The sequence below is a fragment of the Halyomorpha halys genome, unplaced genomic scaffold (genome assembly GCF_000696795.3).
Source record: "Halyomorpha halys isolate HHAL.00 unplaced genomic scaffold, Hhal_1.1 Scaffold40.1, whole genome shotgun sequence".
NCBI classification, from domain to species: domain Eukaryota; kingdom Metazoa; phylum Arthropoda; class Insecta; order Hemiptera; family Pentatomidae; genus Halyomorpha; species Halyomorpha halys.
The window spans coordinates 2,007,793-2,027,053 of record NW_027106400.1 but is presented as its reverse complement, the minus strand read 5'-3'; the positions used below and the strand labels follow the sequence as shown (position 1 = coordinate 2,027,053).

The 19,261-nt window shown below is 30.8% G+C and overlaps 1 protein-coding gene across 2 annotated transcripts in view; it reads left to right on the top strand.

Annotated features, from left to right (window-relative positions):
• The window catches only part of LOC106687943 (glutathione hydrolase 1 proenzyme), a 34,692-nt gene extending 15,831 nt beyond the window's left edge, over positions 1 to 18,861 (top strand). Inside the window, exons 2-10 of one of the 2 annotated variants that reach the window (XM_014432142.2) lie at positions 2,677 to 2,871; positions 4,768 to 4,988; positions 5,080 to 5,275; positions 7,742 to 7,939; positions 12,272 to 12,503; positions 12,852 to 13,042; positions 14,734 to 14,974; positions 15,045 to 15,158; positions 15,825 to 18,861. In XM_014432142.2, the coding sequence (XP_014287628.1) occupies positions 2,677 to 2,871; positions 4,768 to 4,988; positions 5,080 to 5,275; positions 7,742 to 7,939; positions 12,272 to 12,503; positions 12,852 to 13,042; positions 14,734 to 14,974; positions 15,045 to 15,158; positions 15,825 to 15,995 (1,759 nt within the window). In that variant the 3' untranslated portion in view covers positions 15,996 to 18,861. Of the gene's footprint in view, positions 1 to 2,676; positions 2,872 to 4,767; positions 4,989 to 5,060; positions 5,276 to 7,741; positions 7,940 to 12,271; positions 12,504 to 12,851; positions 13,043 to 14,733; positions 14,975 to 15,044; positions 15,159 to 15,824 lie in introns of those variants that run through there. The other variant, XM_014432150.2, reaches the window with a different exon arrangement.
• The last annotated feature ends 400 nt before the right edge of the window (positions 18,862 to 19,261 follow it).

Genomic DNA, 19,261 nt, shown 5'->3' with positions numbered 1-19,261 from the left:
AATTTGATGCACCAAACTTCGTGAAATTTGGGGGAAATGTATCGATTTATTTCATTTTTCAGATATTTAATATACAATCAGAGTTGGGTAAAAATTATTCGATTGACAAGAGACGAATTCATTTTTATTTGAATAAAAATACGACTAAACAATCCGAATAATTTTTTATACGAATATTTAAAATACTATTTTAATTGAATAAAAAATCAGTCGAATGAAAAATTAGTCGAATAAATATTATTCGAATAACAATTTAATTTTTTTTTTCAATTCACTTATGTTTTTACCACCTTCAATTTCTAATGTATGAAGGTCCCATTTGTTTTAACTTTTCTTATTTCTAATGGATATATGACAGAGTTGGGCGAAAAGTAGCTATAGTTAAAATCGCCATTGATATGACCCTTATAAATGAATAAATCATTGATAAATAAATATCGTATCAATGGCAATTTTAGATATTAGTTTCAACTATAGTTAATTTTTGCCCATTTCTGGTATACATATGAGGGCCCATATTCCGACAGTTCTGTAATCGTGAAACGACGGTATTCACGAATTTTGTCATTGATTTGCATTGCCAGGTCATCAGTAACAAGAATAGGCCTACCACTACGGTCCTCGTTGTGAACACTGGTACGGCCATTTTAAAAATTAATGCACCATTGCCTCTCTCGGCTTTCACACATTATCTCCTGCCCGTAAACATCACAAAGTTTACGATAAATTTCAATTGGCCTGATCTTTCGAGTAAACAAAAAACAGAATCACAGACTGCACTTGACAAGTGGCGGGATTTTCTATGCAGGGCACAATTTAACGACTCACTGAGAGCAAAGTGAGGAACGCACAGTCCTCACGCTACAACAGCTGGATGCGTACTGAATGTTGGAACGTTTGGATACCTAGATGGCGGCTCTATCCTCACCTAGGCTAAAACGGTTAAAAAGGCAGATTGGCTAAAACGTCTGTTACTTTCTGGACAGCCCTCGTATATATACAAAGACAAACAAACAGACTGGTTATTGAAAATGATTTTTTTGGACTTATGGACTAAAATGTGTAACATTAAAAATTTCTCATAAAAAATTATTCGATTACAAGAATATTAGTAGTACTAATTAATAATCTTTTTTTTCTTCTACAACCAAACCATGTTTATCCATTACCAACTTCTTGACCTCGTTTAGAATGACACCTCTGTTCCATGTCAGATCCATATGAGATCCTCCTGCTTATAATATTCTTTTTTGCCATGGAGAATTTATTTACACATGAAAATCTGAGAATGAGCAAAAGGAGCGTTGGTACATCAAAATTGTAAGATAAAAAATAAATGTCAGACAAATTTGATGTATAACCTACAGTTAGTATTAAGAAACTACAATTACTATAAATCTGAATCAATTATTGATGGCTGAAAGAGGAATAGTGTTAATATTATTTCATTTGAATTGCTTAATAGGGTTGTAGAAAATTGGTATTATTATTTAATTTTTAAATATAATTATAAATAAAACAGTGGATGGAAACACTGCTTCAGACCTGGACACTAGGCTTTCCTTTGTCTGAGTTCTATTTGCTTCTGGCTAACACACATACTATTTGTCTTTGGTTATAAAATCCTCTCTGATCCACAGTAAATAGAACCAACCTGTACCATTGCAATGTATTCAACTAATCTGAAGATAAAAAAAAAGTATTATTTGTCTAATATTAAGAAAAAGGAAAGAAGAATCCTCTAAACCACTTTTCCAGGAATTCAAAATTTTGATTTTGGAATATTTTTTTATTAAAAAGGCAATCATAAAAATATTAAAAATTAATAAACTGGAAAAATATCAAACACCAATAAACACTTGCTCAAATGATAAGTATCTCCTCCAAAATATAAAAACAAATACTGCTTTAATGCAAATAAAATTACTATTACATTGAAATAAAATGAGTTAGTCACTTACCATATGATTTTAAAACAAAAAATCATAAACATAACTTCAAAAAACACCTCGAAGGATACCTTTTTGAACAAATATGGAACTCAGAATTAGTTTATTTATTAAATGTAAGAACAATACTAAAGGAAATGTCAATAACATATCTTACAAACAAAGATTATATGTCAAAGTTTGAAAGTATCAAACTTTAAATGTACTATGAAACTCATAGTTTTCATAAAAGTACAGAATCAGTGACCTATTTTCAAACTACCCTCTTGATTGAGTTTCACTTATTTTAGGGTAGTAGTTTTCTAAAAAAAGAGAAATGAATGTTATTCGAAAAACTTAGTCTTATCCTATAATATTGAAATAAATCGTAAAAAGTTTTAAAACAAATAATGGGAAGAAAAAATATATTAATTGAAGCAAATTTCCCCTAAAAAAGTGATTTGTATTGAAAAAAAGTGATTGTAACAATTCACTACTACAATTGTATTTGCTGAGAAATGAAAATATTACTTATTGCCACTGTTTTATCTGTGTTTTATACCATTTTAATTGCTCAAACAGTTGTTTAACATAATCAGTGGTTTAAAAATGAAATTTAATTCATTTTGTCCATTGTTTGTTACAGTACAGAGTAATAGTTTTTTTTAAAATTAAGTAATTTTAATTGACTTAATCTATTTTAATATTTAATAATATTTAATTGATTAAATTTATTAATTTGGAATAGGAAGAACTTGAAATGTATGCTGATCATTTTATTGGTACTAATCTTGGTAATAGTAGTAATCTTATGCTTCGTCCTCACTCCTTTTTCTTCTTCTATCATTTTGGAAGATGATGACAGAAGATGGGTCTACCCAGACCCTGTGGTGGCCAGGGGAGCTGTTGCCAGCAATGGTGGGCCTTGTGCTGCCATTGGACAGTAAGTATATTATATTTCTACAATATTGGTTATCTAATCCCACCATCCATTGTACATCCCCTGTCTTCTTCATTTTAAATCCTCATTACATTCCCACAACTTGGCTTTCAGTTTAATAAGAACTTCTCCTCGAACCTCAGCTATTGACAGATCTTTCCTAATCCGTTTCTCTTTCCTACAGAATTCAATTACCTCATTCATTGCTCTAATACCCTTCCAACTATCAAATCCTGAAAGTTTTAAATAAATTGAATGATAGATGAAATTTAATGTAAATATTGCTGGATCTTTTTAATATTTATTTAGAATCTATAACTACGTATTGTAATACTCAACTTTTATTAAAATAATTACTAGGAATTCTAACTATTTTTATTATTCTCAGATCTAAAATTTAACTTTAATGATGACAAGGTTTAAATGAATGAATTAAATGTCAACTATATTTGAGAAATTTATTTTAAATTAACATTCTTCTCTATGTTATTAGGAATATCTTATAATTATAATTATTATTAATCTTCTTTGATGACTGATTATTCTTAATGTCTTCTTTCTGAAGATGCTAGCACTGAGAGCAGACAAAGGGTGGTAAGGACCACCAGCTTCCAGGACATGTACTCTCCCGCCACCTAAGCCAACAAATGTCTCTCTTCCTTTGTCTCATTCCCAACCTTTGACTGTATGGTTTTGAGTTTTTGCCTATGATTTTCTTGATGTAGATTATGCCTTAATATTTATTTTTCTCTTCTATTTGTTCTTAAATTTGCTGTAAACATAATCATGTCAGAAAAATAACATAAGTTTAAAATATTTGAATCCATCTGCACAACCAAGTAGGGGGGGGGGGGATTCAACCAACTTTGGAAGGACCAGCTCTATCATCTTGACTTTTTTGAACAATGTTTTTTGACTTCATATTTGATTGAACAAATTTGGTTAGCTTGCTTCTTGGTTTAATATGACAAATAAATAATATTGAATGTCAATACATAAAATAAAACATAACTAAAACTATTTATACATAAAAAATAACTATTTATCAAAAAAAGAGGATATCACAATACATATAATCAACATTACTTCATTTTTTTATTATTATTAAAATTTAATTTAATTTATGATTCTCAAGATTTATGATTAATTAGATGATTAGTTTTTTGTTGCCTTTTTATTCTTTTTTTATGTAATTTAATTTTTATATTTGATGCCTCTAATTTTCATTTAAAACTTGTAAAATGAATTTAAACATTAATTGCTCTTCTTGTTAATTACTTTTAGTTAATTTTTCTTTTTTTTCTTCTTCTACTTTTTATTTAATTAGAAGGTAGTTAGTTACATTATGATTTTAGATATGATAGATGGCTTTATTTTATCTGTTTTCTTTTTTACTTATTTATTTTTAATTATTATTGTTTCATTGTTTTCTAATTTATTTCAGTGATGTTTCATGATGTATTATAATTCTACTATAATTATTATTTTATATTTTAATCTGAGGTGCATCCTTGCTTTTATATTATTCTAAAAGGACCAGTCCTAAATTAAATCAAGAATCTTATTGCAGCATACTTACACCTATATAATTTCCCCACTCCTCTTTCCTTCTTGTAATGTTACCATATTTGTTTCTTCTTTTATTAATTATTTTTTTGCTAATTATTACTCTTGTGGTATATTTCCAATTCCATTATTCATAATTATATTTGTTTATAATAATTATTATATTCTTTTTATTTTTATTTTCTTCCTGAACCATGCAAAATGGTGTGCAACACTGGTGACTAATAACTATTTTTTGGTTCCCACCAGAACCATCTTTCAATAATTAATTAAATACAATCAACTAATTACCTTCCAAAGTAAATTATTGCCAAATATTTTTTGTTATTTAAGAAAAATCATGAAGAAATATGGTAATGCTGTGGATAGTGCGATTGCTACAATGCTCTGTGATGGACTGACTTGCCCAAATGCTATGGGAGTCGGAGGTGGTTTCATCGCAACTATATATCTAAAGAATGAATCTAAAGCAACAACAATCATTGCCAGAGAGACAGCACCTGCAGCATCAACAGCCAATATGTTTGCTGATAACTTCACCTTATCAAAGAGAGGTAATATTCGTTTTCTTAAACTGAAAAATTCTGTTAACCATTGGTAAGAAATATTTTGTATCTTTGCTTTAGAGATTGAAAAATGTATTAGGTGCTCTAGCAGTGGCTGTTCCTGGAGAGATCAAAGGCTATTGGGAGATGTACAAGAAGTATGGAGGCAAAGCCCCCTGGAAAGAACTTTTTGTTGATGCGATAAAAATGTGCGAGGAAGGCATCCCTGTGAGTAAGCCTCTAGCTGGCTACATAATGAACAATAGGGATGGAATTTTGAGAATACCTGGGTTAAGGTAACGATTTATATCAGCTTCATGGTGTATTTTTACTGAAATTAATAAAATTTTGATTTATAAATAGTCTAATAGTTGTAACAAATAGATCATATTCATTATAATCTTTTAAACATATCCTTACTTTTGGTCGCAAATTGATTTAGTCTGGAATTTCAAACTTCAGATAGGCAGTTACATATCAATATTACATAGCTAATTAGTTGTCAAGGTAGTTGTATTAAATGATCCAACTCTAATTGACAATGTTTAATACTCTTGACCAGAACGCCTCGACAATGCATGTTCACTTAGGTAAGGTAATTGATCAAGAGATGAATGAGGTAACCTCATCCTACAGGGTACTATTCCTATAGATATGAAGGAAGAATGCAAGCCCAGAACGTAACCAACCCCCAGGTCTTAAGGAAGGTAACTTTGTTCTAAAGAGTACTATTCCTGAAAATATGAAGGGGTATGAAAATCTGGAGGGTGACCTGCCACTGGGTCCTATAGAATAATAATAGGTATAGGAAGGAGGAGCAATTCCAGAGAAGACAGAGAAATAAAAGACAATATACTTTTCCAAAAATATAGTACCCACAAATTGATATCCTCTTCTACCTAAAGAGATATTTCTCATGAAACGAGATTCCACACTGAGACCTTCTAATTTTGGCATAGTTAAATCTCTGCACTATTAAAGGCCATCGAAAGGTACTACTCGTAAGATGTTAGCTTTCAGTGGATCAGCAGATTCTATTGGAATCTTGGTTAATTCAAATGATACATTTATATACATTAAAAGGTTTTATATAGTAGTTACATGTTACAATTTAGGTTTTTACAATGAATAGTACAAATATTAATATACAGTGTTGTGTACATTATGTATATGCTTACTACCAGTAGTAGTTCCGGTATTCGCTAATAGGTTGCGTTATGCTGAGCCATTGTGGTTTAGGTGGCTGTATTCCTTACAGTCTAGTCAAACAGGTAGCAGTATCGCTGTAAGTTGTTTTATGAAAATTGTAATTTCCCATTGGTGTACCCCCTACCACACCACTAATTTCTGACTGCTAGTGTCAAAATAATAGTCAACTTTATAACAGTAATTAACAAAAAATCTATTATGTTGTTTTATATCCAGAAAATAATCTACATATAATTAGAATTAGCAATGCATATGTGCTTAGTTATAGATATTATTTATTTAGATATTATTGGATTCTTATTTTTATCATATTCTGTATCATCTTGTTTTATTCTCATTATTATATTAATTCACTAATTGTAAATTTATTATTTACTTTAAAGTCCTTGAGTTATTTTTATTATTATTTTATTTAATCTTTTTAATAATTATTATTTTATTTCAATTTTTTACTTTATTTTCATTTTAGTAGTTGTTAATTAAATTATTAGTAGTATCACTTGAGATAAATTCATATTATACTTATCTAGCTTAAAAATTGTTTAGCCTCCATTATGCCCTAATTATCAAAATTTTAATAATTACTTTTCACTGATGTCTTTCATTTTTATGTCAGTTTAGCACCGACCGATAGCTGCTGTCATCTGGTCGGAGTATATTGGATGTCATTTTTAAATGAATAAAATAAAATTAAAAAATCTTTTATAGTATGTTACATACTATTTTATGCTGTCAATGTTTGTTAAGTTAACCTATTTGTTCAGTCCATGGGAATATCGTTTTTTAGTTGTTATATCGCTGGAATGTATATTCATAAGGACCAGAGGGGGGCGTCATATGCCACTATGATATTTACTTAACCCCAGCACCACCTAGGGAGTAAGTGGAGAATGAGAAGCTTCTTTTCTTTTTGAAACCACGGCCAACTAAGTATGTCTGGCTAAGAAGTCGGCACCGAGTGTGGTAAGTGGCACAGCTCAGAGAATGGCCACCTATCTCCGTGGAGCACCTGCTCCGAGCAGCAGTGGCACACCATCCATCAAGTGACCTATAACATACAAGTACTCGGTCACAAGTAAAAACTTTTTCACCAACACAAATGGTGACCCTCACTATATCATATTGACATCTCACCAACAGACCAATTTTTCCCACATATCTAAATTCATACTTAACTAACTAACATAATTGTATTCTTTTTACTCCTCCCCCCTTCCACCAATTATTTTGTTTTATTTCAATATATTAGTTTTTCTCAAGATCACTTTCTCTCTAACCAAACCCCTTCTGATATCTTAAAACCTAGACTTGGATCTAATTCCTTCAGAGTTTAAAATTTGAGGAAGGTCCAGTCAAAACACTATTTTTACTGTATATCTCTAATGGTACTTCATATTGGACTGTCAATGGGTTGGAATTATCCAATAATTCACTGGGGTACAGATGAATACATTAGAAGCTTTGAGTTACAGCGATTAATCAGGAAATAAATTAGGTGCATAGGACAGATTTATAAAACTTCATTAACCTGTTATTTTATTTTATGATTTCAGAAAGAGATTAGAAAATGACAGAGGAGAACTTGCTGAAGCTGGAGACATTATTAAACTTCCATCATTAGCCAGGACTTTGAGAATAATAGCAGAAGAAGGCGCCGATGCATTTTATAATGGTTCTCTCACAGCTGGGTTAGTGAAAGATATTCAAGATAATGGAGGGATTATCACTAAAGAAGACCTAAATTCGTACAAGTAAGTTTGGATTTTGAAAATCTTTTTCTCTAATAAATCAACTGGCTATTAATTTTATTAAAACTATAAAATATTACAGACAAATAATTCCATAGTCTCGGTTTTCATATAATTCATTTATTTACAGTGGTCAGCAAAAAAATTAACAATTAATAAATAACATGTCTTAAATTAGGATAGTTGGTATATTCACAACATATATGCTTTATAAAAGGTAAAAATTTTATTAAAAACTAGAAAGATCTAAAAACAGCCTACCTATTTTAATCTAATCAGACAATTTTTTTAATCTTACAATACATAGGGATAACAAATAACAATATGTAAACAAGTAACAATATATAAACAAGTAACAATATGTAAACAAGTAACAATATATAAACAAGTAACAATATATAAACAAGTTGATATAATAATAGAATTTGATTTTTTTTGTTTCATCCCTTTAGTTCTTTTTTCTTCTCTCTAAACTTTATTAATTTTTTTTTCATATTTTCCCTTTCAACTCAATGTAACTTTAAAAAAATAATTGATCCAAAGAATTGATAAAAGTAGTGATAGATATATAAATATACATATAAAAAACAAATAGCTGTAAAAAATTAACAAATATATATATATATAGAAATAAATATGTAATAAATATTTAAAATATTTACAAAAATAACAAGTAAAATATGCAATGTATTCCTTACTTTTTACTGACCTGTTTCCAAGCATGTGATGGTGGATGATTCCCAGGGAGTAGAGTCTTATATTCTCTGTTATCTTTGCCACGTCCTCGATATCGACCCCAAGTTCCTCCATGAAGCTCCTTGCTGTAATTGGTATCATTCCATGGGATCCGAATGAGAGGCCTCTAACGTTGAAATCTCTTTCTTCAAAACCCTCATGGAAATTATCCTTAAGGAAAGGAATGCATTTATTGTAGATTTCCTTCTTTTCCCTTTCCACTTTATTTGCCTGGTCAAGGTTGTTATTTTTATATCTTACGGTGGGATCCAGAATGATTGCTCACTTCCCCTAATTAGGGGAAGCAATAATATCCGCATATCGACACAGTAGACAAGAAAAATATATGGCTATTTTCATGTCCTAGTTATCCGCAAAACACTCTTCCAAAACATGAGTTATGCTCTTAGCTAAACTCACTATCAGGCAAAACTTGAACACAAAATCAACTGATAAAATTTTAGCACACATTACTATGCCCAAAAAAGTGCCAAAAACAATCATAGTAAAATGAACTTGAGAAAATCATTATATTTTGAATTACTAACTTATTAATATAATAAAGATCTCATTTTGGAAAGATAATGAAAATTAATTGGATTAAAATGCATTTTTTTTTTCAAATAAAAGCACATTTGCTAAATCAAGCCATGGCAATGGTAATTAAAAATGCACCAGTCATTTGTTTTTCCTTCATGGCCAGTGTGTGATAGGAATAAAAGTTAAATGAAAGCCGACTTCATGTTGAAAACTTTAGGGCTCCCAAACATTTTAGAATCCTGAATGTGAATAAAGTTCCTCTCTTTAGTTAGAGATTTTTTTGCTTGCGATATCCTATAGCCTACTCTAAGAAGGTTAAAAATTGATTTAAAAAAACAATTTTATAAACTTTTAATTTAAATCAGAATACAGCAAAAACTAATATGGTAGTAGATATCAATGGTAGTAGATATCAGAGACCATATTTACAGATATATAAATTAAATTATAACAAAATAAGAAATAGAAAAAAAATATTAAACCTACAGTAAAATAACATCTTAAACATGTTCATTCCTACTTAAAATATTTGAATTTAGCCTGGAGAACTCCAAACCAAGGTTGTCCTCTCACTTGTGAAGGAAAAAGTAGGATTCCTAAATTATCATTTATATCATTACTAAATATTGTCATGATTGTGATAGCAAAAATAATAAATATAAACATTTGATTGAATGTTTTTAATATATATTGCAAATACTGCTTCAATTGTTGTACAATATCTTCTAGTATTTCCTAGTAGTGAGTTTATCATTTTTAAAAGTAGTTTATCTTTTAGAAAATCTATTAATGATTGAAATAGTTCGTGCAAAATTTATATTGAAATCAATATTATAGGATTTAGATGTAAATTTTCATCTTTCACCATTAATTGAGAACCTTGTGGTGTATATTGCAAAAGTACTATGTACATGAAATGTATTTTGTCTCCAATTCCTTATCTTTCCAACTTTTGAGCTATGGTTTCCACTTTCATCCTCTCTAACTCGACGTAGCATCAAGATACAATTTCAAATTACAGCTCATTATAAAGAGGATAAATTACTGAACATTTCTCTCACTCACAATATACAAATCCCATTTTTAGTTTTCAAGATATTTAAATTTAAATGCAAAACACATCCAGAGTTGCCCCCGACCACTTTCATTTCATCTTGAGCATTCTCTCACAGCAAGGTGTCAATTCAGCCTCGTATAATTTTTTTTTTTGTGAGTTGTAGAACATGGGTAAAGAAGTTTCATTTTGAAAACCAAATTAAATATAACTGCTTGTGTTCCGTTTAAAAACAGAAGACATCAAGAAAAGGTGCCCTCCCATTAAGTATATGCCTAATAGTAATGAGCAGTATTAGTACCCTTTGTGGCCAATATAGCAAGAAACACTCTCTATCTTGGTATGACATAAAGAAAAAGTGCCATTTTTTTTTCTGTTTGATTCAGAGAAATTATCTTTTTTTTTTCTTTTCTTTCTTCGGCCCAAGGACATTGGAGTCCTACACTGCCCCTGTTGTCATATTATAATAGAATGGAGATGAGAATGTAAATTATTATTATTTATTTAATTTTAAAAATCTACTTTGGATTCTGTCATAAATTTGCATAACGACTGAATAGTAGCCCTATCTAGATCTGCCAGTGCTTGAAGGAAAGTGCTATTGTTTTGGATGAAGGGATATTTATTCCTGTATTTATCATATCTACTGCAATTTAGTATAATGTGGAGTTGCATGTCGAACATTTATCATTTTTTTAACTTTAATTAATGTCAAGCTGCGATTTGTATGACAATGGTTAATTCTTAATCTTGTAAGTAAGAATATTTCTTTTCTGTTTAGCTTAACACAAGTGTTAGAGAACCATGGACGTTGAGAGACTTTAGGTTGAATAGTGAAATGATCTTTACCTTTCGAACTTGACTCCCAGGCATACCTATCCTGCCATTCACTAATGAAGTCTTTTTTCATTCATCTAAAAATTTACTGTAAAGGCAGTTTCGCATTTTTCACTCTTCCCGAAAACCATTTAGCTATCTTATCAGCTCGCTTATTGCAGTACAAACCCACATGACCTGGAACCCATTGGACCTTAAGTTTGTTGGAGAAATTATCTTCTGTCTTCCCTGAATCGAAGATAGAATGCAAGAGTAACTCAAGGAAGTGAATCTCTAACTAGGAACAAGAGCCAGGAGAGAGAAGATGCCGCCTTCATCCACATAAACGTCCACCAAAGTAATTTCACTTTATTTTTCATTTCTAATCCACTGTAACCAGATCTTTGTGCACATCGACACATCAATATTACGATCTTCACTGGTTCCACTTAAAAGAGAGCGCAAAACACTTTATGAAAAATGTTGTGATGGCCAAGTTCAATGGACTGCCTCATACACAACATACTTGTGACTAGTGGAGCACTTTTTTTTTAATCCTATTAATATAAATAGTCACTGCATAATTTTTTTTTTAAATCGTCGCATTATAAAAATATCTGCATTATGTACTAAAGTTATACATATTTATTTACATACATAAAATCCAACATGGTCCTCCCATTTACAACCTATGAATATTTTTAAAAACACTCTAATGAATGCATACAAAAATTAAAATAAAATAAATAAGTATATTAAGCTAAATGTAATAAATATGACATTAATAATTATAAAAAGATACCAAATATAACACAAATAATTAATATAAAAGTAGTGGTGTATATAAAAGTAATAAATATATGTATATAAAAAAAAATTATAAATCTAACCTGATCCAGCCATGTTTCTTTTTGGCTACCCCCTTACAACCCTATAATTATACCATAGACTTCAGTATTGGTTTTTCTCTTGTTCAATCTCCACTACCCTGTAAATGGTTTAGTAAATTTATTTTCTTTCACCTAAAATTCCTTCAATTATAGTATATACAGTCTACTCATTAACCTAATCTAAAGTGAAGAAGCACCTGGCCTTCAGTAGGAGGTATATACAGCTTGCTAACTGAACTGAAGGGTTCAGCTCCAACAGTTCTGAATAATCTTTTAATTTTATTATATTTTTTAATTTAGGGTTCGTTGGGAAGAGCCTGTTCATGTCCAACTGTCGTCAGGAATCAATTTCTATTCTGTAGGCCCACCAGCTTCCGGCCAATTACTCGGCTTCATGTTAAGAGTATTAAACAATACCCTGAAGTCAGATATGGATAAGCTTACCAATATCTCTATAATTACTGAAACATTTAAACACGCTTTTGCGATGAGATCTCACTTTGGAGATCCATACTTTACAAACATCAGTGAGGTAAGATAATATTAAAGTTATTTCTTTACTTAACATTAGAATTACTAAATGAGGTGTGGAGATTAAGGGGAAAATTTGGGTGAGAATAAGGGACTGAATTCAAACTTTAGTTGAAATTAATTGAATTGAAAAATTCAAAATTAATTTGAAAATTTTCAAGAAAACAGATATTCATAATTGGGTTTCCATGTCTGTCTTTTATTTATTTTTTATGAAGATTAACTCTATGGAAGAGATACCAAACAGTATTTTTCTTCCTCAAACTTCACATGTTATTACTGTTTTGAAAAATTGAAACATTTAAATTAATATACCATGAATTTTTTTAATACATTTTTTACATTACAGGTTCTTGAGAAGATCAATGATCAAGCTTTTATTGATGAAATTAAACTGCAAATATTATCAAACCAAACCCATAATGACCCAGCAGATTACGGAGCCAATTATTACAACCATGAGGACATGGGGACAGGAAATATTGCATTGATTGCTCCAAATGGTGATGCAGTCGCAGCCACAAGTACCATTAATACCTTGTAAGTCAATATCTATTGATGGTGTACATCATTGGATAGCTATTATAAAGTGTGTCCCAAAATTAATGCTAGATGTAAATTTGCTACCATTTGTGCAGTAAAGTGTTGGTTGCCAACACACTCACAACTGATAGTTTTGGTTTAGTAAAAATGGAGTGATTGTAGGGGCTATAAGTTTTATATCATTCAAGAGATCACAAATGGTTTGGCTTGAAAAATAAAGTTTAAAAATTGGTGCAGGCATCACAAAATTGTCACTTAAGGTCATATTTTGAATTGGAATTAATCCTCGTGCATTGTAGTGCATATATTTTTATATTATTCACTTCGGCATTACTTTCCCGTAATGATTTTTCCAAATGAGCCAATTGACCAATTGACTAACTCACAACAGTTTCCAACAAAGTATATTTAGAATCGATAATTCTGTCAACTAAAACACTCAAATATAGGTTAAGTGAAATAAAAAAGTAATTCTTAAATAACTATAGTGACTTTTCCTGCTTGTTTGTGGTGCGCTATAATTGTTTGTTTAAAAAGTCAGATATGTAAGGCTTCCATGGAGGGTGGGAGTGGAGGGTTTCATGCTGTTTTTCAATTTCAGACGCTTTTTCAACATTGCTCGATTAAACTATCTTAAAGTCTCCTCTTCCCGTTTTAAGCTAATATTTCAGAAGTGATATAGAACCGTCACTCACCGGGGGTTTTAGCAGGCCGGGTCTGGTGATAGAAATATTTGTTTACTTTGTTGAACAATATTTCAAAAGTAATGAAAGTTTGACAATCACAGTTCGGAAATTTCGAAAAAAATATGGTCAGAATACTGATTTAACCTTGTCAACTGTAAAGAAAAACAAGCCATTCAAAGCTCAATATCGAAGAAGTGTATGAGAATGTTGGTGAACGTTCAGGAACATTCAGTGTTGTGGACAAGAATCGAAAATTTCAAGAAGCTCTCTACTGCTTAGACTCACTAAAGATCTGCATCTCCATGCTTACAAAGTTTAATTGACACAAGAACTGAATCCTATTCCAGTGAAGAGAGTTCATTGAACATCAACAAGTGGATGCCGATTTTTCGACAAAATCATTTACAGAGATGAAGCCTATTTTATTGGATTCTTATTTTGTTCTCAATCGGCTTGCTGCCAGAAGGTTACAGTGTATCTGGTGTAAGGCTGCTAATCAGTATGTGGTTCTTCAAGTACATGTGATGTGTTATAAAGTATTTCTTATTTATAGCCCATTTTTTTTTTTTTTTAATGTCTCAACAAGGTTTATACTCTCCTCTTTCCTTCTTATCCCTTTTGTGCCTTTCACTACCACTAGTGTGGCACACTCAACAACAAGATTTTCGACATCATTGGAGCAAAATCATCCTTTCGAGGAGCAAAGTAACTCGCTATAATGGTAACTTATTTTAAAAAGTGAATAATGGTTTGCTTAATAAAGTCATAGATTAGAAAATTCAACTTCTTGCTATCCTTCATAAGGTCATCAGAACTTCACAAGTTTTGGATTCAGAGGTGAATCGAGATTGAGTAAAATTCAAATAATATTAAAACATGAACCAAATCATTGGAGTTAATTTTTCAAACGATTTTCTAAATTTCTTATTTTTATGAAATTATTTTTTCTATTGAATGTATTATGAACCACTATCATTTCAATTACTTTGCTTCTCCTTATAGGTTTGGAAGTTGGTTTGTGTCAGAGAGCACTGGTATATTAATGAACAATCAAATGGACGATTTCTCAACACCAGGTTTAGTGAATAGTTTTGGAGTTTATCCATCAGATACAAATTTTATTGAGCCCGGAAAGCGCCCTCAGTCATCAATGTGTCCTTCTATCTTGGTTGATCAAAATGGCGATGTCTGCTTGGTTGTTGGAGCAGCAGGAGGAACAAAAATAACAACATCGACTGCTTTGGTTAGTTTAATCAAAACTTTATCAAATCTAAACTGAAAAGCAAACCATAATTTACATAATAAATTTTCAGACAATTATTCGTAACATTTGGCATCACGAATCCATAGTTGAGGCAGTGGAAGGAGCAAGATTTCATCACCAACTGATGCCCATGAATTGGTATTATGAACCCTCAATGTCAAAGGTAAATAACTTTAATGCTTATAATATTTCATTTTAGATAAAATTTGTGGATAATAATGAGTTGCTTATTTTAGTAAGGGATGATAAAATTTGAATCCCAATTTTTTCAATTCTCCTCCTTTCTATCTGATAGGAGTCATTTTGGATTAATGACCTATTTAAAATTAACTCTGCAACTAAAAATATTTACAGAAGAATTTTAGTGGACAGAAGATTCTATTTTAATATTTATTGGTTCTGATAATACATTTATATATAATAATATATTTTATGGTTGTTACGTGAGTGGCATTAAAATATATACAATAAATACAGCATTTGCCTGATGACTGCAGTAGTTCAAGTGTTAGCAGGTAGGTTGCGTCTTGGTGCAGGCTGTAGTAGTTAAAGTATAGAACATTAGATAGCGATGTTGCTACAGCAGTATAGTCAAAATCTTAGTTATGATACAGCAAATTGGTCTATGTTCATTTTAAAATATTATTTGCAAGATCTCATGGAAACCCATTTTATCTCTATCTATCTATATTATAAAACCTTTCTATGTGTAGAACAGCTATGAAGATGAAATTATTATGTAGTGGTTCTCCTATGCAGTATAGGAAAATTTTACAAAACAACAATTAGTTCTCTTAAACTTACACATGGTCTACTTTCTTTGTTTTAGGATGTCGTTTTGGGTATGGAGGCTCGTGGTCACAATGCAACTCTTATAGGACATAGTGGTGTAGTGACAGCAGTAACTAGGAATGGAGAAATATTTGGTGCAGCATCAGATATGCGTCGACCAGGAAACACATCTTATTTGTTGCTCCCTTGTACCTGTACTGTGGGTTGATTTTGAGGTTGTTATTGTTTTTTAAAATAATTTACAGACAGATGAAATTGTTAAAACTAGTTGACTGAAAATTTAGGATACTTATTTAGTATGGTTATTTATAGCTAAAGATGTTTCTGTTGGAAAATATTTTTGTTATTCTCTTATTATATCTTTTTAAAGAATATTTATTTGGGTCTTAACATGAAATGAAAATAAAATCTGTGATAGAACTAAATTATTTTAACAAAAAACTGAAATATTCCTGTGATCTAACTTATTCTGACATGTTTTGACCAAAATTTTCATTCTTTCTATATAGGATAGAGGATGATCCTGGATTGTATAGTAAAGATACCACTCAATTTACACTTTATACTGTTAATTCGTTCCATCTAAATTAAAAGCACCAAAGAAAAAATCATCAAAACATTGTTTAACCTGTAGCAGAAAACAATATATAATTTAAATAATAAACTCATATAAAAAAGGATATTTGGTTATTGGGGTAAAAGTATAACTTGAGTGGTTTCTATGTGTCATTCTCCAATTTCAATGTTTCTTTAGTTAAAGGGCTTTAAAAAAAAATATAGGGTGATAAAATGATAAATTATTAAAATGAGAATGATTATCCTTTTTTAGGCTGACATTTCCTTCCCCTTTTGAAGTTCCAATAATTAATGGCTATGTATTGGGTTGTAAAATAAGTTCATAGCGTTTTTTACTGGCGATTTCAATATAAAATTCAGATTCTTGTAAATATTTTTAATCAATTATATTCGATCTATTACATGTTGCCATTTTTCGGGTAATTTTTTTATTCCATCCTCCCAGAACTATTCTATGTGCGTTTTGCAGTCCTCGGGTGAATTAATGTGTTTCCTGTTAAGAGAGTTTTGAAGGGCCTGAAATAAGTGAAAATCTGTTGGGATCATATCCCAGCCAAACTCCAATAATTTCTGCCGGGTCTGCAAAGAGACTTGAGGATGGACGTTATCGTAATGGAAAACTGTGCCTTTGCGATTATGAGACACTAATGATCGGAGACACTTGCATATTAAGCTTTATCTCATATTAAGTTTACAAGCATATTAAGCTCTGCGATATCTAGTATGGTAAGGTGAGGGTTGTCTGTGACCGATGAATTTGGTCATCATCAACAGTTGAAAGACGACCTGAGCGCTTTGCGTCTTCCAAGTCAAAATTTCCGGTTCTCAATAGAGCAAACAACTTACGGGCAGTGCTTTCTCCTAAGGCATCATCGCCATACACACTGCAAATTTTTTTAACCGTCTGTGCAGCAGATTGTCTTTTTCGGAAATAAAAAATCATTAAATGACGAAAATGAATTTTTTTCTCTTCCATTTTCACCAAACAAAATACCACTTTAAGATTAGGAATCTCGGTTGAAACTGATGCATAAAAGCACCTTAACTAACCCTTTTTAAGAATATGTAAACATTATTGACCAAATAAACATGCTTTTATAAACACAGAGAGGATTAATTTGAAATATTGAAAAACGCTACGAAGTTATTTTACAATCCAATAGTAATAAATATTCAATTCTAGCTTTGTCATTCCCCGACCATGTCGAAAAGCTGAATCTCTGATTTAAGTTGACAAAGGCACCAGTTTCTTTTGGAGTAAATCTGAGAAGATGACTGTCATATAGTTCAGCATCCTTTAAAGTATTGGTATAAAACATAATTTGAATTCTAAGTTGAACGCACCAATCTCCATAATTTTTTACCTCAGCACATTATTAAAATGCTTGCTAATATACATTTGCAAAGAGAAATTATGTTCTGGAAAGTGACCAGACAACACTGGTAAGCAGCTGAAAACTCATAGTCTCGTTTGTTTTTTAATCTAACTTCTTCTGTTACTTCCAGGATATAAAACTATGTGTATAGTGTTGGAGAGTTTTTATTGGTAGTCTCTCTCAAGTCAATAAAATCAGTACAGGAAAGACTTAAATTTTGTATATATACAGTTACATAGTAATTCAGAACCTTTTTATGTATATTTTAATCTTTCTTATCTTTTGCGTGCATAAATTAAAAACAGTTTACATGTCTCTCCCTAGGAACTAACTCTCTAGCACTAATGAACATTTTTGTTGGGCCTAGGGATCGACCATAATAGGAAGGAAGGGATAAATAGTTAATTTTCTAGCATTATTTCTTATTAAGAAAACCAAAAATTAATTTTGCTTCCTCACTTTATATTTAAAAGGAAACCTTCTTGGTTGAGCTATAAATACAATTTTATTAGTAAAAGTATCCTCTAAAATCGAAATTTCCCTTCGCGTTTTGCATTTTTAAACAAACCCAGTGATATATCGATTACCTCTTGGCCAATATTATTAAACCATGTATATCCTCCATATTGTGTGTTCTCAATGTCCCTCAAAAGTTGAATTCCTAGGCATAGACTTTTTTTTTTTATGAATCGAATGTTTTGTTTATTTTTATGAATGAAAACTATGTTAGTGTGTGAGTGCCTGCTTCAAGGACTTGGAAATGGAAACAATCAATTTTAATTTTCGAAAATGTTTAGTACCTAAATAGCATCGAATTTGGAGAATGTCCCATATACTTCTGGAAGAATTTGATTTTCATATATTATAGAAAAAAAATTGTAATTTATTGGGCTCGTAGTAATTATCTAAAAACAATGTGTATTATTTGTAACTTATAAACTGTTCCTGTTATACATTAATTGCCAAGAATACAAAAAAGTGTATGTATGTATTCAGTAAATTATAGTTAATTCAATATACGTATGCATAGTTTATGAATAGTGAATTTTGTTACCAGGTATGAAAATATACCCTTCATGATATACAATAATTTCTCAATGCAAGAAATGAAATAAAATTTAATGTTAGCATTTTATTAAAAGTCTTTTGTGTTAACTCACCTTTTTTTTTTAATCCTCATTCTTATAATGTAGTCATTAACTTATTATTAATAGACTTAAATAAATGTCATTATATTAAAATTACTTTGCAAGTAGATTCTACATTTGTTCTCTTGTGGTAGTTTGGTGACTCCAGTTGAATATGTGAGGTACTCTATACCAGAAGGCCTGGACAATGTGCGTTCATACAAGTTGGGTAGTTGGTTAGGAGATGATTAGCCAGGATGAGTCTTCTGGTACAAGTTCTAAGTCCCGGAATTTCGCGCTACAGTGTTGGAACCGCCAGTCAAAAAAGATAGACAAGTCCGACATGTACCAGCTGTAGATCCTTACAGAAAATAAACTCGACTCAGCAGGAATCG